General features: G+C 39.9%; 1 protein-coding gene across 6 annotated transcripts in view; it reads right to left on the reverse strand.

The window, feature by feature from the left end:
- Positions 1-1117: 1117 nt before the first annotated feature.
- The window catches only part of MCOLN3 (mucolipin 3), a 32035-nt gene continuing 6478 nt past the window's right edge, over positions 1118-26674 (reverse strand). For 3 of the 6 annotated variants that reach the window (XM_030941575.1, XM_010382550.2, XM_030941576.1), the window contains 11 exons: positions 24155-24322; positions 16864-17017; positions 15666-15750; positions 15490-15586; positions 12217-12316; positions 9207-9319; positions 8974-9123; positions 5320-5421; positions 5091-5213; positions 4099-4305; positions 2149-2283 (listed from right to left, as the gene is read on the reverse strand). In XM_030941575.1, the coding sequence (XP_030797435.1) occupies positions 2149-2283; positions 4099-4305; positions 5091-5213; positions 5320-5421; positions 8974-9123; positions 9207-9319; positions 12217-12316; positions 15490-15586; positions 15666-15750; positions 16864-17017; positions 24155-24322 (1434 nt within the window). Of the gene's footprint in view, positions 2284-4098; positions 4306-5090; positions 5214-5319; positions 5422-8973; positions 9124-9206; positions 9320-12216; positions 12317-15489; positions 15587-15665; positions 15751-16863; positions 17018-24154; positions 24323-26674 lie in introns of all 6 variants that reach the window. The other 3 variants (XM_010382548.2, XM_030941574.1, XM_030941577.1) reach the window with 2 other exon arrangements.

Genomic DNA, 26674 nt, shown 5'->3' on the forward strand with positions numbered 1-26674 from the left:
AGAGAGATGTGAAGGCACCAAGTCACTGGCTGTGATTCTACAGAAGAAACATAATGACTTCAGAGCAAAGCAAAACTCCAGGCCCAACACTGGGTCAGTGGTTTCATGTTTCCATTGAAGTACTGTTAGTCTAAAAATTTCACAAGGTGTAAAGAAAAGGATTTATCAGATAATAAACATTATTTCAAAACTCACATAGAATTCTAGTAATTTCTAAAAATGATTGTATTATAAATATTAGAACTGTCCCCAAAATAGTCACTTAGATATTTAGATTTTTTTATTTTTTAAAGCCTCAGGTACTTCAGAAACAACTTATACCTGTTATAAAACCTCCCATTTCAACACCTGGAGTCATTATTATGACTGTCATTATGATTAAATAATAAAATCTCAGTAAAACAAAGTTAGACATTTAAAAATCAGTGTTTTTTAAAAAAAGTTTGCTTTGAGATCTTTACTGCATATAATTGAATTCACTTCTACTTGAATAAACAGTAAACACAATAAATATTCATGTGTTGAAAATCTGTGCAGTTCTCAATTAGCAGTCTATAAGGCAGTCTATAAGGAGTAGAGACTATTTCTATGTCTTTTTACAGCACACATTTCTCTTATTTTAAAATTTTAAGCATAATTGTTTTCACGTATATATATGTGTATACATATTTGAGACAGCGTCTCACTCTGTCACCCAGGCTGGAGTGCAGTGGCATGATCACAGCTCACTGCAGTCGACTTCCTGGGCTCAAGCAATCCTCCTGCCTTAGCCTCCCAAGTAGCTGGGACTACAGGCATGCACCACCACACCAGCTAGTTTTTTCTATTTTTTGTAGAGATGAGTCTCACTATGTTGCCTAGGCTGGTCTTGAACTCCTGGGCTCTAGCAATCCTCCTGCCTTGGCCTCTCAAAGTGCAGGGATTACAGGCATGAGCCACTGTGCCCAGCCCTGAAATATCTGTAATGTGAGTTATAGAACCTTGCCCCATGAAACCACAGCCTCTCACTCCAAAACACTTTGCTGTGAGACATAATGTGCCTATGAAAGGTATAGTACATCACTAGTTTTAACAGGCTGCTCAAGTACTAATAAAATAACCACTACTTGATCAAAAATGCATTTGGTATATGCTTTAATTTCGTGCATGTATAAGATACTCTTTTTACTTTCTACTTTAACACTGAAAGAGGATAGAAAACTTGTAAATGAGTATTTAAAAACCTGATCCTCTTAAGAACCAAAAGCAGAATCAAATAACAGTTGCCTTTCATAACCAAATGCAGTCATATGCTGGATAACGATGTTTCGGTCAACGACGTACCGCATGTACAATGGTAGTCCCAGAAGATTATAAAACCATATTTTTACTATCCCTTTTCTATGTGTAGATACTTACCATTGTGTTACAATTGCCTAATGTATTCAATACTACAGTAACATGTTGCACAGATTTGTACCCTAGGACCAACAGGCTATACCAAATAGACTAGGTGTGTAGTAAGCTATACCATCTAGGTTTATGGAAGTACCTGCTATGATGTTTAATGACAAAATCACCTAACAACATATTTCTCAGACTGTATCTCTGTCCTAAGTGACACATGGCTGTATCACATTGTTAGCTGGCACACTCTCATTCTGGTGCACTCTTACTCTTCCTTTTAAGAGAAGATTTTAAAATGCAATGATTACTGTATATATGGTAATAACCCCCCGTCTCTCAAGGATGGACTCCTGAGAGTGGTCCAAGCCAGGGTTACTGAGTTGTCCGAAGTCACAGTCAGACCAGGGATTGTTTTCCACTGATTATACAGTCCACACAATCAGAATAGTGGGAAGCAAGATTTTCAGAGCAAAAGAGAGGCACAGAGAATACATCCTAAAGCCATGGCAAAAAAAAAAACAAGAAATAATAATAATCCAATAGCTTTCCTCATTGAAGTTATTTTTAAAAACCCAGCATAAAACTGCAAAGACATTAAATATTGCTTTTTAAAAATATAAACAGTTATTGGTGAATTATAGATCTCAATTAGCTCAAAATAACAGTCTTCAAACATACTACATCTGATCTCAGAATATCCATATAGTCTTCCAACTCTGCTACACATTATATTTTCCTCTAAAGTACAGATAAACCTGATAGCTACTTTTTACAACAGCAGAATAAAGATACTGGAGGGTCATCTTCTAATCTGTATTTTCCGGAGTTGGGTAGATCTTTGCACTCTGATATAAATGTACGAAGTTCAGTCTCTGGGAAACCATCTTGCTGGTAATGCTAAACAGAAGAATGTTAAAAGCTTTCATTAATAAGCCCCTTGAAAACAGCTTCATTCCAAATTCAAAATGGATCATTTGGCAAGGGAGGGGGTTTTCTACAGAGAGAGTATAGTTACTTCCAAGTACCTGCAAGGAGATGTAGCCTCTAGAGTCACTCAGGTTTGGCGGAGGTAAAGTGGGCCTGGGATTCTGCAGCTGCCTACCTGAGCTCTCTTTCTGGGTCCACTGAAACCAAATGGGCACACTGAGTCTAAGTCTTAGTTGTCCTTCCAGGGAGAACTGAGTCAGCCCCATCCCAAGTCGGAGAACCTCTGTCACTACTCTGCCCTGTAGGCCTGTGACTTCCAGACCAGTGTGATGCAGGCATTTTCGAAGGACTATGGTTCAGGCCACAAGAAGCCCAGTGGATTTAAATTAACAAGGTTTTCTAGCAGGCTAAGAGATGGAAATCCCTGACCTTGCCCAGAAGACCTCTCAGCACAGTCTTGGACTCTCCTGAGCTGGCCCAGGTGTCTGGACAAAGGTCTGAATGCTGTAAGGGAACTTTCCAATCTGCACACCCTTTTGGAGTCGGTCTTCCAGGCAGACAAGTTTGTTTAAGGGCCTCATATTTATATCAGTTTGGGACCTAAAATTTCTAGGACATGCCATGATTAGAAAGGTTCAAAAATAACTTAGCTTGCCCATTTGGCAAGGGCCCTGAGCCCACGGAGAGAGGTTAGCATCTAAAATACGAGTTTCAGGCTTATGTCATCAAAGGTGAAAACTCATGTTACCCTTAGAGCTCTCAGATGTCACCCTTGAATAACACATAGTTCTCTGCATGCAGAGTTGGAGGCAGTGAACTTTTACAGTACCATTTGGAAGGATCTGAAGTTACAACTACATTCTTTCCCAGTTGCCTTGGTGATCCGAAGGACACATCTGCTGAGCAGATGAGAGAGCAAGGAGGACATTTGGTCCCTGAAATCTTGTTCAGTAAGGATGAAGTCACAGCCCTGGCTTCATGAGCAAAGTATTTATCATTATCAGCTCCAAACCAAGGCATTCTCTTTATCTCTAGGGCCAATCACATGGCTTCATGTTTCTTTACCCCTCTCATACCCAGAAAGAAAAGTCCCCAAGTGGAAGTGTCTATGCCACAAATACACCTAACAGTATAAGGTTATTGGAAATGTAAACATATGTGGATATTTATTCTGCCTTTCCATACTTCAATGGGCTCAAATTGATTTTTAAAAGATCTTATATGAATGACAATAGTTTTTCAGTTCAGGTATCTGACTGTATAAAGCTACGTGCTAGTACTGGACCCATTAATCCTTTTGCTATTCTGGAGGCTGGGCCCTGGGCTTGTGCCCTGCAGGGCCTTGCAAAGAGCAATGGGCATAGTTACAGTACACTCCAAACAAAGGGGTCAATTTTTCTTTATGAAAATTGGATCTTTTGTGTTCCCCACAATATTTTGGCTTTCTGAAATGCCATATGTTTTATTCACTCAATATCTACTAACCCTTTTCATTCTTTATTTAATTTTTCACTCTTTACCCCCCAGACTTCTAATGACCCTTATAATTCTAATAAAAGGTTAGAAAGCTTGTGTGAGAAAGCATAACTACTTAGAGACTAAGACTTTCAACATTCAATTTTCCCTCTATTTCTGTTAATCAGTCTCTAAAAATAAGGTCCTTTTTTGCTATCCTGAAGAAAGTAACATTCCATCAACTTTTCTTCTGCCATTAGGTACTGAATTTTACTGCTACACTACAAGTTATAGGACAATGCTACTACTTAAGGCTCTTGATAAACCTACCTTAATTGTTTCATATGTATCAGTGATCAGGGCAATGAAAAGACTTAAAATCATATATATGAAGAGGCTGATGAATGAGTAGAGGTAAATTCTACTAAACAGCCAGACCAAGTAACTTTTTTGCTGCATTTTTGCAAACGTGGCAAACATATCGTCTCCATTTATCAGAGAGAAAAGGCACTCAGAGACCATGTTCAGAGAACGAAACTGGAAAAAGAAAAGAGAAAAGTTCACTTTATTCCATGTTCCTTCCCATTGGAGACCTCTGTTCATGACATCATATTAAAGATAATGGGACCAGATAACCCAAGTTACCATTTTCAAACAAATAACCTGAGGTAACCACACACATTTGCTTTGTGATGCATATAACATATATAAGCCTACTATTTTTTTCCTGGGACAAGCAGCTTTCTCTTGGAGTAGCCTGAATCAAATGCAGGACCTGGTCTGCACCCTCAGTGCTTTTCTGAATCAAGCCTTGCATCTGCCCTTTACCCTAAAGAGACCTTGAAATGCTTGTGCAGAGATACCCAGGTCCCAACCATGCATGCTCATACATTTCATTTTAAAGTTTATTTCATTTAAGGGCCTAATATTCCAAACTATAGCTGTAGTAACAAAATTTTCAAATATTCCTACAAGTTTCCCCCTATGCTACTTTTTAAATAAAGTCACATTTTGAGAAGGCTTATCTGAATAGACTGCTCTTGGATATACTGATGAATCAAATTGACTAAACTTGACTTCACTGGTGGTAAACGGAACTTAATTACCTGATATATTGCAAGAAAGAATTTGAGACAGTTGAGTACATCAAATATTCTCTCAAGCTGGTCACACATCACTTTATAAATATGGCACTAGATATACTACCTTCAACATTTTAAGCTGAATCACAAAATAAAAGGAGTTCATTGAAAAAGGATAACAAGCCACTGGCACTATGCTAACGGCTTAATAGCAATAGGAAAAAAGTTGTTTATCAGTACCTTGTCATGGTAAGGCCCCAGCACAATCCATCCACAGAAGCAGTAGCCTAAGTAAATCATAGCTGCACAGCAGCAGAACCTGATGACATTGGGCAGCGCTGCCTGAAGGGTCAAAATGAGGAGCTGGGAAAGTAAGAGAGGCCATTAGAATCGCTTTGTCCTTTAGCCAAAGCAGTGCAATAACTTTGAGAGAAATACCAACAGCATGGAGATCCGTAGAATTCCTTACATTGTACTTTGCAAAGAAACCGAGGTATCGGATGACTCCAAGCCACACAAGCATGGTAGAAGTCCCAAGAAGTATGCTACAGACATCATAACTAGTTAGACTCTAAGACAAAGTGGAAAAACGTAATCAGATTATAAAGCAGAAATTCATTTGGCAATAAATATTGAGGTAACTATGAGTCAGGCACTGTTCTAGGTGCTAAGGATAAAGCAGTGAACAAACAAAATTCTCTGCTGTCATAAAGCTTACATTCTAGTGGAGGGAAGAGAGAGACAATAGAAATAAGTTAATAGAAACTTTGGGGCATTTGCTGCTGATAATAGCTGAAGAGAAAATTCAGAGGAGGGGATGAGGAATGGGTATGGGTTTGTCATTTTAAATACAGTGACCAGAGAAGGTCTCACTAAAAAGGAGGCATTTGAGCAAAGATCTGAAGGGAGGGAGGGAGCAAATCAGGGGAAAATCTAGGGGAGAAGACTTCCAGGCACAGGGACTGGCAAGTGCAAAGGCCCTGAGACAGGAGGGTGCTTAGCAAGATAGTGCATCTGGCTGGAGTGAGCAATAGAAAAGGTATACAGTTATAGAGATAAGGTGGCACTCACCAAGTTTGTCTTTTCCTCTAACTCAACTGGGGAGATTTGAGAACCACAAACAGAGGTGACATGATCAGATGTTGGCTGCTGTGGTTGAGAGCAGGTTGTTGGAGGAGTGAGGAGGCTATTGCAATAATATAAATGAGAGATGGTAGCTTTGACCAGGCTGGTAATAGTGGAATTGATGAGGTGATTTTATTTTTTTGAAACAGGGGTCTTACTGTGTCACCAGGCTGGAGTGCAGTGTCACAACCACAGCTCAATGGAGCCTTGACTTCCCGGGCTCAAGAAAGCCTCCCGCCTCAGCCTCCCAAGTAGCTTGGATTACAGACACATGCCACCTTGACAGCTAATGTTTTTTATTTTTCACAGAGATGGGGTCTCACTGTGTTTCCCAGGCTGGTCTGGAACTCCTGGGCTCAAGCCATTCTCCCGCCTCAGCCTCTCAAAAGTGCTGGAATTATATGAGCCACAGTGCCTGGCCAATGAAGGCAGAACAATAGGATTTCCTCTTGGATTAGATATGGGAAGGAGGAGACTAGTGAAAGAGAGGAGTCTGTGATGAATCCATGATTTTTGGCTTGAGTAACTGATGAGAGTTACCATTAACTGAAATTAGAAAGGCTATGGGAGAAGCAGGTTTTGACTGCAGAGGTGGGGGCTTTAAATGTTCTGTTTTAGGTGTGTTAAATTTGAAAGGAAAAGCAGACATCCAAGTGGAGATATAGACTAGATGGTGGATATGCAAATCTGGAGTTCAGGGAAGAATTCTAAGTGGGGGTATAGATTTGGGAATCATTGGCATATAGATACTAAGCTATGGGACATGATGAGATTACCAAGACAGTGGCAGAAAGAGAAGATGTCCAAGCACTATGCCTTGAAGCATTATCACCTTAATAGGTTGGTGAGATGAGAGGGAACCAGCCAACGCAAGTCAGAAGACCAGCCAGTGACTTAGGAGGAAAACCAGGTGATAGTCCAGTGAAAGCATGTGCTCGGCAGTGTTCGAAGCTGCTGCTAGGTCAGGATGAGGGTACATAGTTGGTTATCGGACTTATCAGCATGAGAGGACGCTGAAAAGAACACTTCCCTTGGCGTGGCAGGGCAGCCTGATTGGAACAGACATAGAAAGAATGAGATTTTGCGGGGCTGTGAAGTGGGAGGATTGCCTGAGCCCAGAAGTTTGAGGCTGCAGTGAGCTATAATCGTGCTGCTGCACTCCAGCCTGCGTAATAGAGTGAAACCCTATCTCTTTAAAAAAAAACAGGTGGGGGAGGGGAGAAGCAGAATCAGAAACAAGATTAACTACTTTTTTTAGATATTTTGCTAAATAAATGAGTGTAGTAAGTTAGGGGGAGGAATTAGGGTTGAGATATTATCTCTTAAGAAAAGGGGCAAAAACATGCTAATGGGAATGACCTTGTAGAGAGAGGGAAACTGATGATCCCCAAGAGAAGGAAAACTAGCTGGAGCTGTGCCCGTGAATAAACAAGTGGTGATGGCCTCTACTAGGCAGGTGGGAGGGGCTGGCCCTGAATAGTGGCCTAAATAATATATCCACAGAAAAAAAGCACAGTATATGTGCACTGATGGCAGGAGGCAGATAAATTAGTGGTGGGGGTTTGTGGAAATTCTGTGTTTTTTTTCTATTATTTTTGTGAAATAGGAAGTAAGGTCATCAGCTTAGAATGAGGATAGAACAAGGGTATTAGAGGTTTCAGAAAAGAAGAAAATGTGATATGATCATCTGTGAGGCAGAGACAGTGAATAGTCTAGAAAAATATAGAAAGATATTTTGTTAGACACCATAGGGTTCACTGAAATTAATGATAATTTAGATTGGTAAAAAATAAAGATTTGCTGCACATCTCTCCCCTTACTCCTCTTTGTTGTTGTTTTGGGTTTTTGTTTCTTTGTCCCTAAAGTTAAACATCTATTCCAATAATACATACTATAGCCATATATAGTGGCAGCTGCTAAGTGTCGACCTAAACCCATTCTCCCCTTCCTAGGCACATGCATGGGCTGTGTTCCCTGGCTCCCTCTGCAGTTAGGATTGACTAAATTCTATCCAGTAGGATATGTACAGAAATAAAGTTGGCTGCTCTTGAGCCAAGCCATCGCTCTATGGTAGAGCTTCCACCATACCGTGTTTTTGCTTCCCATAAGCTGCAACCTGTTTGAGGCAACACAGCAGTAATCATGCAGTCAGGGCAAGTCCTTAAGGGGTGGCAGAGAAACAAAATGGGAGGAGCGTGGGCGCCTGAATGACTGTGAGACATTGAGCTACTCACCAATCTGTAAAACCTATCCTGACTATTACATAAGAGAGAAATAACCTCCTATCTTCTCTGAGCCATTGCATTTGGGGTCTCTGCCCGGGTTTATAACCAACTCCCTAGGTGACTCAATCAGTTGCATCAAGACCAGGGAAACATAAGTTTGAGCAAGATTAGTTTGAACGCTATTAGTTTTTTAATTTGACTTTTATTTTGTGGGACAGTTGATTTTTAGGCTAGGTTAGTCTTAAAATGGATAAGCTTGTAGCACATCAATGGGAAAGTAAGAAAATGGGAGCATTCTCACTTTGAATGGACAGAGGAAACAAACGCAAGCATGCACACCATAGTGCCTTGACCTCACTTTGCCCTACAGCCCCATTCATTTTTGTTAAAGATTCGAGCATTTCTTGTAAGATTTAAAAAAAAAAAAAAAAAAAAAAACTCTTACCTTAGTTACCTTGGTTGTGTATGAATTTTGGTGTGTGTAAGAATTCATAGGCCCTGCCGAAGAGTCTGAACTCAGTAGGTGTAACATGGTACATTTTTACCAGGCACCCAATGATTCTGATGCAATGGTTTGCGGATCACACTTTGAAAAACTCTGCCTAAGAGACCTCCTGACTAGATTTAAGAAAACTACCATTACCAATTTCAAGTCTACTTGATATACAGTTTGGAAAAAACAATTCATTCTGAAAATTCTCACATTCTGGAAAAATACATTACCATTAATGCAAATCTGACACTAACAATAGCATGATTAGGAAAAAAATTACCTTAGCTTGGATTTCCATTTTTAGAATTGATCCAATGATTGTTAATATGTCACTAATAACAATCATAATGTACCATCCATTGACAAATTCCATTTGATCAGAAACAGAAACTTCCTTCTTATAATGGAGGAGGAAAAAATTGACAAACTCCTTTAGGGAAAAGAGGGGAGGCACAGTGAATGTCTCTGTCAGTCAAAATGTCAGTAGCAGTCCTAGAAAGCAACATTCCCTACCTGCTGAAGCTGAAGTCCTCTAATCACAGATCTAATGCAGAGGATTAACGAAACCAAGCAAGTCAGAATAACAAAGGCATCAAAGATCATCATGTAATGAGTGTTCTTCTGCACTGAAAGCAAAGAGGATTACATGGTGCTTATGTGGTGGGACATTAATATGGTGACATCTTCTTTTTAGAATCATTTAAATAATTCAAGCATTCTTTCTGGTAAGACAACAAAGAAGCCCTGATAAGTGTTCTTCCAATTAGTATTTAAAGAAGGGTAAAAGTCCTTCTTTTAAAAAATTACCACAACTGGGGCCGGGCGCGGTGGCTCACACCTGTAATCCTAGCACTTTGGGAGGCCAAGGCGGGTGGATCACAAGGTCAGGAGATCAAGACCATCCTGGCTAACACAGTGAAACCCCGTCTCTACTAACAATACAAAAAAATTAGTAAGGCGTGGTGGTGGGTGCCTGTAGTCCCAGCTACTTGAGAGGCTGAGGCAGGAGAATGGTGTGAACCTGGGAGGCAGAGCTTGCAATGAGCCAAGAACGTGCCACTGCACTCCAGTCTGGGTGACAGAGTAAGACTCTGTCTCAAAAAAAAATCACCACACAATCGAAGATCATTCCAAGATCTTTAATTATAAGCCTGTGGTCTTTTGTTCTTAATACAATTACTTCCCTGCATATATTTATATTTTTTTCCTGAGATCAGGTTTCACTCTGTTGCCCAGGCTGGAATGCAGTGGCACAATCAAGCTCACTGCAGCCTCAGCCTCCCAGGTGAGGGCAATCCTCCCACCTCAGCCTCCCTCATAGCTGGAACTATAGGTATGTGCCACCATACTGGGCTGATTTTTAAATTTTTTTGTAGACACAAGGTTTCACTTTGTTGCCATGGCTGGTCATGAACTACTGGTCTCAAGTGATCCTCTCACCTCAGCCACCCAAAGTGCTGAGATTACAGACATAAGCCACCATGCCCAGGCCCACCTCCCTGCATATTCTATTAAAATATACTTATCTAGGTATAAAATATTTATTATGCATTCACTATGTGCCAGACATTTTTCTAGATGTTAGGATACAGTGGTGAACAAGATAGACAAGGTCCTTGATCTTGTGGAACTTCTATTCTACTACAAAGAAGTAAACAAACACATAACAAAATACTTTCAAATAGGAGTAAGTAATAGAAGATAAATCACAATAGCTTACATGTATTGAGCACATTTCTTGCCAAGCATAGCTCTAAACACTTTATATGTGTTAACCTGTTTGATCTTCACAGCAACTCCAATGAGATAAGCATGATTATCCCCACTTTGCAGGTGAGAAACCTGAAGCACAGAGAGGTCACATGATTTCCCCATAGTTGCAGGGCTAGTCAGTGGAAGAGTTAGGGGAAAATCTGTGCAGTTTGTTTCCAGTGTCCATCACTCTATGTCAGTGGTTCTTAGCATTTTTTGGGAGCTTGTTAGAGATGCACATTCTCAGGTCCTATTCCAGACCCACTGAATCAGAAACTGGGTTTCTGCAAGCCCTCCAGGTGATGCTAAAGTTTGAGAACTCCTGCTGTATATGAGGGAGGTTAGTGTGGGGCAATGTGGAAGCAGAGAGGTTGATTTATATTGCGTAGTAAAGGAAGGCCTCACTGAGGGAGCAGGCGGTTTTAGCTGAAACCTGAGTGGTAAGAAAGAGCCACCCTTATGGAGATTTTGGAGAATCAAAAGTGTGAAGTCCTGGCCAGCATGCGTGGAGCCAATGGAGAGAGGTGGGTAGAGGTGTCAGCCATTGTACACACTCTGCCACAGAGCTTGTCTCTATTTAACAAGTTAGACTGCTCTCTGCTGACAACAAAAGAAAGTACTTAAGACTAGTTCTGTGATGAAGCATCCCATTAATATCTGCCAAGGAGCATAATTACTACATAAATGTCTAAATTGATTTTAGAGAAACTTAAAAACTAAGAAACAAACATTTGAGAGAATGCCTAGGTGCCAGACACTTGTGTACGCCCTCATTTTCCTTATTCTGGTGTTTGTGGAGAAGCATTACGAAGTATACAGATGACGAAACAGGCTTGTGTTTCAAATGTGACTCAAGAGCCTCATATATTTGAAGTCACCTATTAGTGAAAAAAATACTATGATGGCAACACTTCATTTTATGTACTCTTTCTCATTATTACGTCTGAACTTGGCAAATCAATTAGTAAGAAACTTTAGAACTGTGATTATCCAAGTATAGTCTGAATAAGGCCTATTTATACATTTCTAGACCCCAGACCTACTGGCTTGCATACAGCTGGGGAAACTACATCATAGCAGGTAACCAGGATGATTCTTCTGCTGATTAGAATCTGAGAATTCCTCATCTAGTGACCATTAAGTCCAGTACAATGTACCATTATGTTACTTATGAGGGACTAGAAAATTAGATAAATTCTTTTCAGGCAATTTCTCCAGTTCAGCTCCAAAATTCTTGACAGTATTTGGTCTACACCTGAATTCTTGTCCATATTTCTAAGAATAGATCCTTTCCTCTTTTAGTATACTTTTAAATGGACTGAAGACAATCGTAATATGTGGGATGCTTCAGGGTCACATCCTACCTGACTTGCCCCTGGCTTCTGAGCCTTAGTTTCTTCATCTGTAAAAATAAGGATTCTGCCTATCTTAAGGGCATTTTAAAATATTAAAATGAAGAAAATTAAGGTGGAAGTAGGTATACAGCATGCACTCAGTAAGTGTTGGTCTGGGAGGGTGTATGTAGGGTTTTGGTGGCATGGGACTGTGAGTACATTCTTGGTCAAGAGTGGGCAAGTGAGGGCACAAGGAGAGGAAGGCCATTTCAGTTATTAATGACTCACATATTGCCTGAAACACCAGTAGAGGTTTAGGGACTTGAAAATGGTCTAATCTTCTATTTGCTGTTCTACATATCCAGAGGGTGGTGTTTTAATAACCATTTTCCATTATTTAATAACCATTCTGAAAACTAGTAATGCTCATCACTTACTTGATCCAGATACATGCCAGTCTTTACATTCTCTGATGGAAATGTCATTATCTAAACTTATTTTAATTCTTCCACTATGGGCCTTGTTGTCAAATGTTATCTGTGAAGACAGGAAAACAGTCAAAAACATACTTAAAGTTTTTGAAACCAAGAAACATCTACACATTATTTAGGAAACAATTCTTTCAAGGGGACAGGAGACCCAGATTCTCATCTCCAATCTGTTGCTAACTCCGTTCAACCATGGGAAGTTCCTTTCATTTCTCTGTGAAATGAGAAGGATGAACTAGATCTTCTACAGAGATTCTGTAGTCTCTAAAACGTTATATGTCTAGGACAGCATTTCCACTCCAAAGAACTTAAATAACAAGGGCACTTCTTCTTGCTCTCCACTCTAAGTACCTCCAGATACCTTCTTCATATGAGCAAGAGTTGGTACAACTGTGCTTTCTCCCAAATTCCAGCAGGACCTCAGCTGGGGGTAGATTTTCAGTGCTGCTACAATTTTTTCTAATACAAAGGCTCATTATTTCGCTTTAAGACATTTCAAGTGGAGCTTTTTTGATTTTTATTCTGGGTCTAGATTTCTTAGTCATGTTGGCACCACATGTATTATAAATGGTTTGGTGACCGGGAGTCAGCAGTCACATCTTGCTTCAAGAATCACTTCAGGACACCAGGGGCCAAGGAGGACAAAGCTAGGCCAGAACACCTTCCATAGTTCTACTGTCCTCCTTATGCAAGGACAGGGAAGGCAAGGCAAGAAAATCATTCGGTTTCATTTCTGCCTCTTCTCTTTCTCTCAAGTCCTGAAGAAAAAAAGTTCTTTGAAAACTCTGTCGTTTAAATAAATTGTACTGAAGCTTCTCCATATGGGGTAATCAGAAACACTTCAAATACAAGATTTCAAATGACTTTTAAAAGTTCAATCACTGTATTTCTCCTCACAAGCGATTGTAAACTTCTTTCTTTGACAAGCAACTGAGGGCATAGTCAGTGTCTGCCCATATCCCTAATGCCTGCAAGACCCAGCCTATGGCCTCGTGCAAGGAGGACGCTCAGTGTTATTTGATTGAGTCAGAAATCTTTGCCACGGAGAAGCCATGCTTTTCCTACACAAAAGGCCTCTGGCTTGTACAAATAATAGGTGCTCACTAAATATCTACTGAGTAAAAAACTAGGGCTTAATGTCAATCACATCTCAGTAAGCTGAATCCCAAACAAAGAAGAAAAATAATGGATGGGATTAGAAAAAATTAGATAGCACAGAAGAAAAAATAGTGAGTCTGAAAATACAGCAACAGAAACTATCAAAAATGAAACACACTGAAAAAAACTGAAACATAAACAAACAGATCATTAGTGAGCTATGGGACAACTCCAAGTAATCAAATACAGACGGCTTTGTCTCTGAATCTCTGAAAAGGTGGGGGCGAGTGACAAAAATATTTTAAGAAATCATGCTGAAAATAAAATATAATGACAACTATAAACCTACAGATCCAAGATGCTCAGTAAAACCTAAACACAGGAAACATTAAGAAAACAACACCAAAGCATTTCACAATCAAATTGTTTAAAATCAGAGATAAAGGAAAAATTTAAAAGCCAACAGATGGGAAAAAATATCCCATAGAGAAGAACAAAGATAAAGATGACAGCAGATTTCTCATCAGAAAAAATGCAAGCTAGAAGAACAACATCTTTAAAGTGCTGAGGAAGAAAACAGTCAACCTAGATAGAATTCTATAGCCAGGGGCACTACCTTTAGCAAAGGAAGGCTTGGAATAGAATAATGATTACCAGAGGCTAGAAAGGGCACTGGGGAGGCGTGAGGGATAAATAAGGGTTAGTTAATGGGTACAAAGACACAGTGAGGGCCAGGTGTGGTGGCTTATGCCTGTAATTCCAGCACTTTGGGAGGCCGAGGCAGGTGGATCACGAGGTCAAGAGATCGAGACCATCCTGGCCAACATGGTGAAACCCCGTCTCTACTAAAAATACAAAAACTGGCTGGGTATAGTGTTGCGTGCCTGTAGTCTCAGCTACTTGGGAGGCTGAGGCAGGAGAATCGCTTGAACCTGGGAGGCAGAGGTTACAGTGAGCCGAGATCACACTACTGCACTCCAGCCTGGCAACAGAGTGAGAATCCATCTCAAAAAAAAAAAAAAAAAAAGATACAGTGAGATAGAAGAAATAAGATTTAGTGTTTAGTAGCACAATATGGCAACTATAGGTCATAATTTATTTTATATTTCAATATAAAAAAAGGAGTAGATTTGGAATATTCCCAACATAAAGAAGTGATAAATATTTGAGGTGCTGAATGTTGTCCCAATTACCCTTATTTCATCATTACACACTGAATGCTTGCATCAAAATATCACCCTTACCCCATAAATATGTATTTGTAAAAGTTTTATTTAAAAGATGCTAATAAGAACTTTAAAAAGGAAGGCAAAATACTTTTTTAAACATACAAAAGCTGAAAATCCAGACCTGTACTGTAAGAAATGTTACAGGAAGCCCTTCAGGCAGAAGGAAAATAATACCAGATGCAAACTGGGAGCTACACAGAATGAAGCACACTGGAAATGGTCGCTACATGGGCAAATATAAAGATGTTTTTATTATTATTTAAATCACTTTAAATCACTTTTTCATTGACTGTTTAAAGAAAAAATAATAACATATATTGTGGGTTTATAACACATGTAGAAATACATTATATGGCCACAATAGCACAAGGGCCAAGATGGGAGAAATGGAAGTACATTGTCATAAGGTTCTTACACTGTATGCAGTGGTATAACTTGAAGGTAGACTGTAATACGTTAAAGGCATATACTACAAACCCCAAACATGGAAACATCCATGGTGAGGAAACTAAGTAACAGGAACCCTTGGCAGTAACCTTTAGCTGACAGCCAGCCATAGACAGCTGAGAGCCAACCACACAGAACCTAAAAACACCTATTCCTTTTGTGTTTGAAAATCTATACGAGGCACTGTTCGTGGTACTAGAAATAGTACAGTGAACAAAACAAGGTCCCTGCTCTCCCAGAACTTATACAGAGGTGCAGAAGACATAATTAACAAGTAAACTTATTATTATAGCAAAATAGAGCTAGATGTATCAACGTTTCCCTTATGCACATTCAAGTGAAAACATCCTATATTTTTTATCACACCATAATCCAAGGATATGAAACATAATCAGATAAAACAATTTTTCTCCAGACTGGAACCAAATTCAGACTGGCCCACACTTACAGTCAGAGTAAAGTCATAACAGTCAGGGAGTTCTTGATGACGAACTGTCTGCAGATTAATGGCTTTCAGTTTAAACTGAAGCTCCACTGTTAGGAGTCTAGAAAACAGAGGCGATTTTAGTTCTGTGGCAATATATACATACAAACGTAAGTTATACTCCTATCTGCTCCCCTCACCTGTGGAAGTCCAGTGTTAAGTTCAGTTTATTTTCTGCTGGTGTCCCAATGTGGAAAGGTTCATCTGGCTCTACAAAGAAACACTCTGCCATAGAAAGGAACAAAAACATGATACAATACTTTAATAAATAAGACTGCATTTCGAAAGGCTTACATTTAAGACCAGTTATTCAGATTCTATTATTTTTCTGAATTAAAATTTTAAAAGCTAAATAAACATTGATAACACATGACTCATTTGTTTTTAAGACCTATGTGGCTACAACATTTCTGGAGTGGATGGAGGCTAGACAAAGATCTGAACTCTATATTGTTAATGTTATATAAATGCTCTCTTCGTTTTTAAGCCTAAACTTTGAGTCCCTCCCCATTTTTCTTTCCTAAGCATAGGATTTGAAGCACTTGCAGTAATTACAGTAATATTTTCTAAGCAGTTTGAAGGATGTATTTTTAAAACATTATGTGCTAACAATGTTCCTTCAATACACACCCCCCCACACACACCAAAAAGGGAAGACAGCATTTTAGAAAGTTTTCACTAGTCGGTACTATTATCAGTATTACCTTTCGAAAAAAAGAATCCTAGTGGCTGTTGTTAAAAGTATTTGAATACTTATTTTTTTAACTCAATGACCTAAGCTAATATTTTAGGTATAATTGCAAATAAACTTTGCTAAGAAGAATAAGCCATGCTATTCCATGTTCTGATTCTCATTCCTCCCCTTCAATCTGCCCCAAAAGATGCATGATAGTGAAGCGATATTGGGGCAAGAGTTATACACCAAGAGTTTGCAAGCATAATGTTTTACAAGCATAGTATCTATCTATTAATATTTCACTGGCATGTCCTGCACAAGAGATGGTGTAATATGGTAGCTAAAAGCACAAACAGCCTGGGCCAAATTTCAGCACTGCCTCTTCTAGCTCCATCTTGGGCAGACCATTTAACTCTCTGAGCCATACTTTAGTCTTCTATAAAAGGGGATAATAATAATCCTTGACTTGCTGGGTTTTCTTGAGGATTCTTGAGTTATAGTAAAGGGCTCAGAACAGTACATGACACATAATAACTCCGATATCATTCTTACTATGTCCTAATAACACAGACCAAATCAATGTTTTCAAAGATGAAATTACTAATTTTAAATATAAATTGAGGCATTAAAAATTGAAGTTCTACGTTATAGAAGAACATCACCAGTTTCAATTTCTGGATCGATGTCAAAGGTATCATTTCCAGGGTAGATGTGTCCTCGCTTGTAGAAGTGCTGACAGATTGCCACAGCAGACTGCTCGATACCTTTGTTCTCATAAGCATGATTCCCAACGGAGACATTGTATAGCTGCAAGTACTTCAACCAAAACGAGAAACAGAAAATGGGAATGCCAACCAGGGCAGAAGTGAAGCCATAACTCCTCTCCCTCCCCACCTCTGATACTGGCAGGTTCCCACCTCCCCCTTGAGATAGAGACATTCACCTTGATAAACAGGGTAAGTGACTTGCTGCTGTGCACTAGGAAGGCAAAGGGCTATCATGAATTAGAGTTAGTCTAGATTCAAGCCTCATTTCTGTGACAAACTTTCTGACCTTCTAGTTCCTTATCTGCAAAATTAAAGTCTGAAGCCACTTAATCTTTGCGTTTCTTTCCTCCCTTAAGGAATTATGTTTAGGAACTGACTGTGACATTCAATGTAAATACATATTTTATTTATCTTTAAACTATCTCCTGTAAGGTCAGAGTTCTACTTTAACACTGTAGTATAAGAAGTGGGGTACAATTATTATAGGCTAGCCAGCAGAACTTTTTTTTAAGAAAGTATTGGTTTAACCTTTATCTTTGCAATATTACACTTTAATCACCTTTATAGCAATGTTGCCTATCCTAGCAGGTCCTCTACATTAAAAAAAAATTACTTTTACAAGTAAGAATCTTATGGTGCCTTGGAATAACTGTCATCTTAAATTCTTAATGGATACCTGCAGACATGTTTCCAAAACGAAGCGTTTTTGGAGCAATATGTCTGGTACAACTGGTCATTCTGTCATTCTTGAAATTAACAACTTTGTGTGATCGACACATAGAAAATCTCCTAAAAGATATGTGTGAAGCATACTATAACAAATGAAGACAATAATTTCTAATATGGGATGGATTTTGAGTTGGACCTTGTCAAGGTCACTAATGAGCAGCATATTACCAAATCTGATGCCTAGTTCTCAGTCCTCCTATAACTTCATATCTCCATGGTATCTGATGCAGTTGAATGCTCCTCCTACATGGAATACTTTCTTTACTTGACTTCTGGGACACTGATTGTTTGTTCTTGGTCTCCTTTGCTGAATCCTCCCACTGCTGACCTCTATATTTTGGCGTATCTTTGGATTCAGGCCATGACCTCTATCCACATTCTCTCCACAACTGACTTCAACCAGTCCCATGTTTCAAATACCACTTCTATGCTGACAGCTTCCAAATTTGCATCTCCAGCTCTGACCTTTCCACTGAATACCACACATGGATGGCAATCTGCCTACATGATGCCTATGATGTCTAAGAGGAATCTCTAGTAAATGTGCACACAGAAACACCTGCTTCTTCCACAGTATCAATAAATTATTCTGTAAGTCAGTCAGTTGTTCAGGCCAAAACTTAGGAAAGATCCTTTTGTCAATTCCTCTTATACTGTACTTCCAGTCCATCTGAAAGTCATAAATGACTTTCAAATTATCTCCACACAAGAATCACTTAAAAATCTGAGCCTCGGCCGGGCACGGTGGCTCAAGCCTGTAATCCCAGCACTTTGGGAGGCCGAGACGGGCGGATCACGAGGTCAGGAGATCGAGACCATCCTGGCTAACACGGTGAAACCCCGTCTCTACTAAAAAATACAAAAAACTAGCCGGGCGACGAGGCGGGCGCCTGTAGTCCCAACTACTCGGGAGGCTGAGACAGGAGAATGGCGTGAACCCGGCAGGCGGAGCTTGCAGTGAGCTGAGAGCCGGCCACTGCACTCCAGCCTTGGTGGCAGAGCAAGACTCCGTCTCAAAAAAAAAAAAAAAAAAAAAAAAAAAAAAAAAAAAAATCTGAGCCTCCTCACCACAAATAGGACTGTCTCTCATCACCTTCAATGATATGGCCTTAGTCCAAACCACCATCCTCTCTCTCCTGGACAAATTAAGCCTCTGCCTCTCCAATATCCCCTCTCACCTTAGTCTAGTCTCCATCTAGAACTCATAGGACTGCTATAAGGAATGAATGAATTCATGCATGTACAGCCCTTAGAACAGTGATATCCAAAATACACCTGCTCAAGACTCTTGTTTTTGCTATTCTTCCTATCTAAAAGGTTCTTCCTTGAGATAGACACAGGCTGCATGCCCTCTCTTTAGTCTGCTGTCTGTTTACATGTCACCTTGTCAAAGAGACCTTCTCTAACCACCTCCAGCTATTCACTTTGCTGGCTTTATTTTACATTTCACAATACTTATTACAAACTGACAGAAGATGCTCTTATATACTTATTTATTGCCTGGCTCTTCCAATGAGAATATTACCTCCTTGACTTTATTTGTTCACTGCGGTACCCCTGCACACAAAAACAGTGCCTGATACATAATAGATACTATTTTTTGTTTGTTTGTTTTTGTTTTTGAGATGGAGTCTCACTCTGTCACCCAGGCTGGAGTGCAGTGGCATAATCTCAGCTCACTGCAATCTCTGCCTCCCGGGTTCAACCGATTCTCCTGCCTCAACCTCCTGAGTAGCTGGGGTTACAGGTGCATGCTACCACGCCCGGCTAATTTTTTTGTACTTTTTAGTAGAGACAGGGTTTCATCGTGTTAGTCAGGATGGTCTCAATTTCCTGGCCTCGTGATTTACCCGCCTCGACCTCCCAAAGTGCTGGGATTACAACGTGAGCCACTGTGCCCAGCCAATAGATACTATTTAATAAATATTTGAGTGAATACATGTTAGATTTTGCTTATGTATATTATCATTGTCTCTCCCCTATCAAAAGCCCTTCCATGGCTTCCTGTCTCTCAGAATAAAATTCAGAGCTCCTTTACATGTCCTGAGAGACCTGGCCCCCAGCTCCTCTGGCCCTAACTCTGCCCCCTCATACTTGCCTCCCTTGCATTTTCTCAAACATACCAAACGCTTTCCAGCTTCAGAGCCTTTGCTGTTGCCACTCGTTCAGCTTGAAATATTCTCCCCAAGATTTCAAGTCTTCAGAAAGGCCTTTTCTGACCACTCTGAGACTACTGTTATTGCCTTATGCTGGTTTATTTTTCTTCATAGCACTCATCATTACCCTAAACCAAAAGATTTTAGTTAAACTTGTTTAAAATCTATCTCCCCCATTAGAATGCAAGTTCCACAGGACAGGGAATTTATCAATCCACTGCTCTAACACCAGCCCTGCAGGCACACAGTAGGTGCTCAAATAGTTGTCAAGTGAATGGTGAGGTGAAAAATTACAATCATGCGATGGAGCTCTTCATTACTAGAGCTAATCTGTGCACAGTGAGTTGGTAAACAGGATAAGATAGATGATTATGGCACCAAGCTTTCTGTTAGCATTAGGATTGGGCAAGTGAGCCAGAAATCTATGGTAATAGAAGCAAGCTTCCTAAGCTAGTAAACAACATTATGTTTGGCATATAGGGGTAAAGTAGAATAATGCTGGAGATACTCAGTTTTGAGATTTTTGTTTTCCATTTAAGGTACCCAGTAGACCAGTGTGCCTAGAACATATGATGTGTAATGGGAAGTAAATCGGGAAAGGCAAGCAGGGGTCATGAAGCGCAGTCATAGCTGCGATGGGGCCCTACAACCCTCCCAAAGTCCAGGTGTAATTGTGGGGCAGTCCCCACAGGAATCCCCTAAATGGCTGAAACTCCTGACCACAGAATCTTATGTCTTAAACCCTTCAAGGTCTTGAACTGTGAAAGGTCTGAGGCCCATGGCTACAGGTACCTGTTAACATTATACCTATATACACCACATAGTTACATTATATAATATATACATTAACTATATATGCTATAGCCAGACTTCCTTGAGCTCTTCATATGGCTCTTTGTGTAGGTCTGAGCATCTGGCAAGAAGTGGGTAATCTAGGGAAGCAGCAGGGCCGTGTCCAGCTAGAGGGCAGCTCTAGAGCCCAAGACAGAGGGTTACGGGACAGAAATGTGGTATGAGATGATGGTTGGAACTAACGATGGCGAGACAGCACAGAGCAGCCAAGTGGCCAAGGCCTTGGTGGAGCTTTAACTAGACTGGGCATCCATCCCTCCTGGTCTCTGCAGTTCTGCCTTGAGAGAAGAAGTTTTCCGTCAGATCCATGGGTCCCAGGTCAGCCTTTGGGTGATAATATAAAAACACGTTAAATGTCCTTAGCTAAATGCTGTGACACCAAAAGCAAGAGGTGGTAGGGGAGGGGGGTAGGAAAGAAAGGAAGCCATCCAGAAACAGGAAGTTATAAACTATGTTTGAGCTGCAAGAATAAACGATTCCAGGAAGACCCTGAGGCCTTTCAACCTAAGCCAGAAGACCAGAAAGGAGAAACAGCCTAGGGAGTGGGTGGGAGGAGACTGTGAAGCTGCTCTTGGATGGGCAGTTCTGAAGTGCTTGTGAGGTAGGTGTCTGGCAGTGTGGGCAACTACTTGGGAGTCCCTTCATCTCAGCCATGGTGAAGACTCACCATATGGAGACTCAGCCATAGTGATGGCTGAGGCTGCGTAGTGAAGGTCGTTTCTGCAGGAAAAGGACCAAGCTTTGAGGACTGCTCAAATTTAAGAGGCAGATGAAAGAAAAAGAACCAATAAAACTGACCCCAAAATTATTGAAGAAATAAGAGGAAAGCCAGGAGACAGCCCAAAAAGAAAATAAGTAGGTCTCTCACATTCAAATATAGAAGCATATATAATAAACAGCAGTGCTGTTATAATCACAGTATTGGATCAGAATGAGCCCTGGACATTATCCAGTAGGATGACATCTTGGGGTAAACCCTTGAGGATAACTAATAGTTATGGATATGCTTCTAAGAATTGAGATGCCACTGCCCTATTTGTCAGTTCCTCTCAGTAACAATCACCTCAACTATTAAGTAAGGAAACTCTTTCTTTACAGAAAACAAAGATCCTTCCCGTTTTAAAAATAATTTACATTTTGGCCAGGTACGGTGGCTCATGCCTGTAATCCCTGCACTTTGGGAGGCCAAGGCGGGCAGATCACTTGAGATCAGGAGTTCGAGACCAGCCTGGCCAACATGGTGAAACCTTGCCTCTAATAAAAATACAAAAGAAATTAGCTGGGCATGGTGATGGGAGCCTGTAATCCCAGCTACTCATGAGGCTGAGGTGGGAGAATCGCTCGAGCCCAGGAGGCAGAGGTTGCAGTGAGCCAAGATTGCGCCACTGCACTCCAGCCTGGGTGACAGAGTGAGACCCTGTCTCAAAAATAAAAAATAAAATAAAAAATAGAAAATATTCACTTTTTTTCTATTCATTTCTCAGAAGCATGAAAGAGAACTGTACTCACTAACACTCAAAACTCTACTTATTCATAAAAATTTTGATCAAGACACTTTTTATCTTCAGCTAAAAGTACTGCTGCTTAGAAAAACAGTAAATCACCTTAGAAAACAGTAGGGAATCAATAGTAGGGAGTCATACATGGAATGTATGTGTCCCTCCAAAGTTCTTATGTTGGAAATGAAACCCCAATATGATAGTCTTAAGAGGTGAAGTCTTTAGGAGGCCAACAATCATGAATAGGACTACTGGTCTTATAAAAGGCTGGGAGAAATTAGCCAGGCCTTTTTGTCCTTCTGCCTTCCATCATGTAAGAACACAGCAAGAAGATGCAAGCCCTTACCAGACACCAAACCTGCCAGCAGCTTGATCTTGGACTTCCCTGGCTCCAGAATTAATAGGCAGAAATTTCTGTTGTTTGTCTGTTATCTAGTCTCAGGTATTTTGTTGTAGCAGAAGGAACAGACCAAGACAACTAGAATAAAGCAGGTACATGCATTTCCAGCAGGAATGTGGAAATCTGAAAAGCAGAATGGCCTAAGTGCCAAATACTACATTTTGAAGACTGAGTCTAGGTTTACAAATAAAGGTTAAGATGATTTATAAGGAATTTAATGCACTTTGGGAGGCTGAGGTGAGAGGATCACTTGAGGCCAGGAGTTTGAGCAAGCTGGGCAACATAGGGAGACCCTGTCTCTACAAAAAAAAAAATTATTTTTAATTAGCTAGGTATGGTGGTGCATGCCTGTGGCCTCAAGCTGCTTGAGAGGCTAAGGTGGGAGGATCACTTGTGCCCAGGAGGTTGAGTCTGCAGAGAGCTGTGACTGCACCACTGCACTGCAGCCTGGGTGACAGAGTAAGATCCTATCTCAATAAAATAAAATTTAATGAACTGTTTACCTCTTGCCTCTATCCTGCTCCCCGCCACCCCCTCCAAAAACACCGAACTACCAGTTTGGATCAGACTAGCTTTAGAGAAACTTAATATACTTAAAATTCTAAAAACTGAGTATCTCTATCATTATGCCTTTTCCCCCCTACAAGTTGTAGGGCATAGTTCTGTTTAACAGTTTATGTAACTTATTTCTATTACTTTAGATTTCTGGCTCATTTTCCCAACCCCAGTGCTAAGAGAAAGACTTCATGCTATAAATATGTATTTTATCCTAGCAGTTTACATCTTACTGTGCAAAGATTGTCTCTAGAAAATGAATAGCCATGATTACACTATAATAATTTTCTGAAGAAGAATTGTAATAATTTTGAAATGTGTTCTGCAAACTAACCCAGTCAGGGAATGCTGACTTCAAGGATGCTTTCAATGACACCTAAAAATGTAAAAATTTGGGGTCCTGAAGAGTATTATTTATAGCAAAAATATATATTACAAACTCAGAATAAAATACAGTATTCATCTACATGAGAAACAAGCTTGTTTTTTGTTTGGCAGTTAGTTAATGTCACAGTAAAATCATTGTCATGTATGACATAAAGGCCTTACTTACTTTCAAGTGAATTTTTAGGTCTTGGTTGCTGTACAAACTCTGAAAAGTTAATATTCTCATTATTTGTTAAGGGGACCTGAAAGTGTACTTTCAGCTCTGAGGACTTAATGACTACTTACACCCAGGGTCATAGTTACTAATTTTAATCTTTGAGACTCCCATGCCAAGCCCTAACTCTGATTCTTTTAATTAAATCTTTAAAGTTTCTGCCTTTCTGTTACTAAACAAAAGCTTTTCTCAACTTCTGGTTTTATAAAAATTTGTTGACAGTACTTTTTAAAAATTAAAAATAAAAAAAAATTAAAAATAAATTTGTATGTGTCATTTCTAAGCAGAAATGTTCACCCTTCTCCACTTGAATGTCAGTTTCTATTATGTACATTGCCACCATTTTTCCAGTCTGTTCTTTTTCCCAAGTAAATAATGCACACACTTGATTTACCTGGTTCACTGCGAAGATTATCTGATCATACACGTCACTTTGTGTGTACACTGCATATGTGTCATCCATTCGGTCCATATATCCTTTTAGGAAAAGGTGTTTGAATGCTATAGTATTCTCTTCCTTGAAAGCTACCACCATTTGGTTACTTAGCCCAAATAAGACCAGCTTAAAAGAAAAAAAGAAAAGGTAAGAGGGTGGCAAATATGGGCAGAAAAAGCAGAGCAGAAGGTATAGGGGCTTGAACGACAAATAGAAGAGTTTAAAATGAATCCTCTGAGACATCAAGAAGGTTTTGCAGCAGGTGGATAATAAGTTAAGAAAGTACAAGTCCTATGACCAAACTATAGTCCTAGGTCTAATCACCAAAACCATGACAGTAAGACCAAAAATGGAAAATACCTTTTCAACTCATGTTTAAATTAAAGTATATTAACATAATGTATCCTTAATAGTCATGCAGGATTGACCTAAGCGTTCTAAATGAAACTCAGTTGTTCACACACACAAAAGGTTTCACTGCACTGTTGTCATGTTAACCTAAGGCCTTTCAATTATACCTAAAAGCTTGTAATATAGCCAGGCGCAGTGGCTCATGCCTGTAATCTCAACACTTTAGGAGGCAGAGGCAGATGGATTACTTGAGGTCAGAAGTTCAAGACCAGCCTGACCAATATGGTGAAACCCCATCTCTACCACAAATTTAAAAAGTTAGCTGGGCATGGTGGCACATGCCTGTAATCCCAGCTACTCGGGAGGCTGAGGCAGGAGAATCGTTTGAACCCAGGAGGCAGAGGTTGCTATGAGCTGAGATTGCACCATTGTACTCCAGCCTGGGCAGCAAGAGCGAAACTATGTCTCAAAAAAAAGGTTACCATACTCTAAGTCTCTCTTTCATCTTCTCTGCCCTCTCACCCAAACCTCTATCTGTCTCTCTCTCTCTCATACACACATGCACACACAGGCACACACATGCACATACATACCCCACATGCTGTACATGCTGTAAATTGAGAAACTACACTCTTACTTAAATCCCAGAGTGAGGCAGAGTATATTTTATATGGAAGGCGGGAACAGTGTTGACCACCTATGTGTCATACAGTATTCCGGGAACTTTCCTCATACTAATCCTGCCATATATTCCTAATACACCAATTTTAGAGGTGAGGCCTAGAGAAGTTACATAATTTTTTCAAGTCACATAACTAGTCAGTTGATACAGTCAAAATTGAAACCCATGTCTGACAGACTAAATGTAGGTTCTATCCACCCTGTCATGCTACACAAAGTAATTCAGGGTTTGATCAGAAAAAAATAGAGCAGACAAATCTTTTCCCCTCTCCCTTCCACATATGATATATGGTCTGCACCCCACACATATCATCACTCTGCACCTAACTCATTTCTGCAGAGCTTCTTTAATTGTCCTCAGTAAGATTATACTTGATATTCTGGGGATTTTGCATCTGTTGAAGCTGATGACCAAACAGCCCCAAAGAATGCTCAAAGATATTCTTACCAGTCATTCAAATACAATTATGGCAAAAATACAAATATGATTATGGCAAAAATATATATTACAAACTCAGAATAAAATATAGTATTCACCTATATGAAAAACAAGCTTGTTTTTTGTTTGGCAGTTAATCAATGTCACAATAAAATCATTGTCATGTATGACATAAAGGCCTTACTTTCAAGTGAATTTTTAGGTCTTGCTTGCTGCACAAACTCTGAAAAGTTAATATTCTCATTATTTGTTAAGGGGCCCTGAAAGTGTACTTTCAGCTCTAAGGACTTAATGACTACTTACACCCAGGGTCATAGTTATTAATTTTAATCTTTCATCATAGTGATGGCTGAGGCTGGGTAGTGGAGCCACCACACCTGGCTCTCATGTGTCAGCAGTGAGCTAGGACTGAGGATACAACGAGAAGAGATTGGCCCCTGCCCTCAAAGGTTTAGTGGCAGACAGGAATAACAATGGCTGAGAGAAAACTGCTGTCATTCAGAGTAAGCCAGGTAGTGGGAAAAGAGAAATTGTTAGTAGGATGTCTACCATCGTAAACATCTTTCTTTTGCTGCTGCAGACACAAAACCTCCAATTTCACCGAAGGACCACCTCCTTTTCCCTGAGAGAATCTGTCACCATTTGCTCACCTCATTTGCCCAATTACAAAGCTGTCTTTATCTACTATCTGTTTGATTGCTCTGATATAAATTAAGGAAACATCACAATTAAGAAACCCTCAGTTCCTTTTAAAAACTTACCTAAACACCTTTTACATGCTTATTACTAGCAGCTTTAATATCTTAAACCATTGGCCAGTTTTCCTTTGATCACCCTAGTAAACATAGGAAGGTTAGATGAGCTCCCTAAAAATTAAGAAGTAATTACGAACATAAATCTTAGAGAAAGTAAATCTGAGTTTGAATATCAGTTCTACTCTTCTAGTTTCCTGACTATGACAGGGTCCTTTTCCTTACCAAGCCCCTCATTATTCTCCTCTGTGAAAT

Source organism: Rhinopithecus roxellana, chromosome 12, assembly GCF_007565055.1.
Source record: "Rhinopithecus roxellana isolate Shanxi Qingling chromosome 12, ASM756505v1, whole genome shotgun sequence".
In the NCBI taxonomy this organism is placed as follows: domain Eukaryota; kingdom Metazoa; phylum Chordata; class Mammalia; order Primates; family Cercopithecidae; genus Rhinopithecus; species Rhinopithecus roxellana.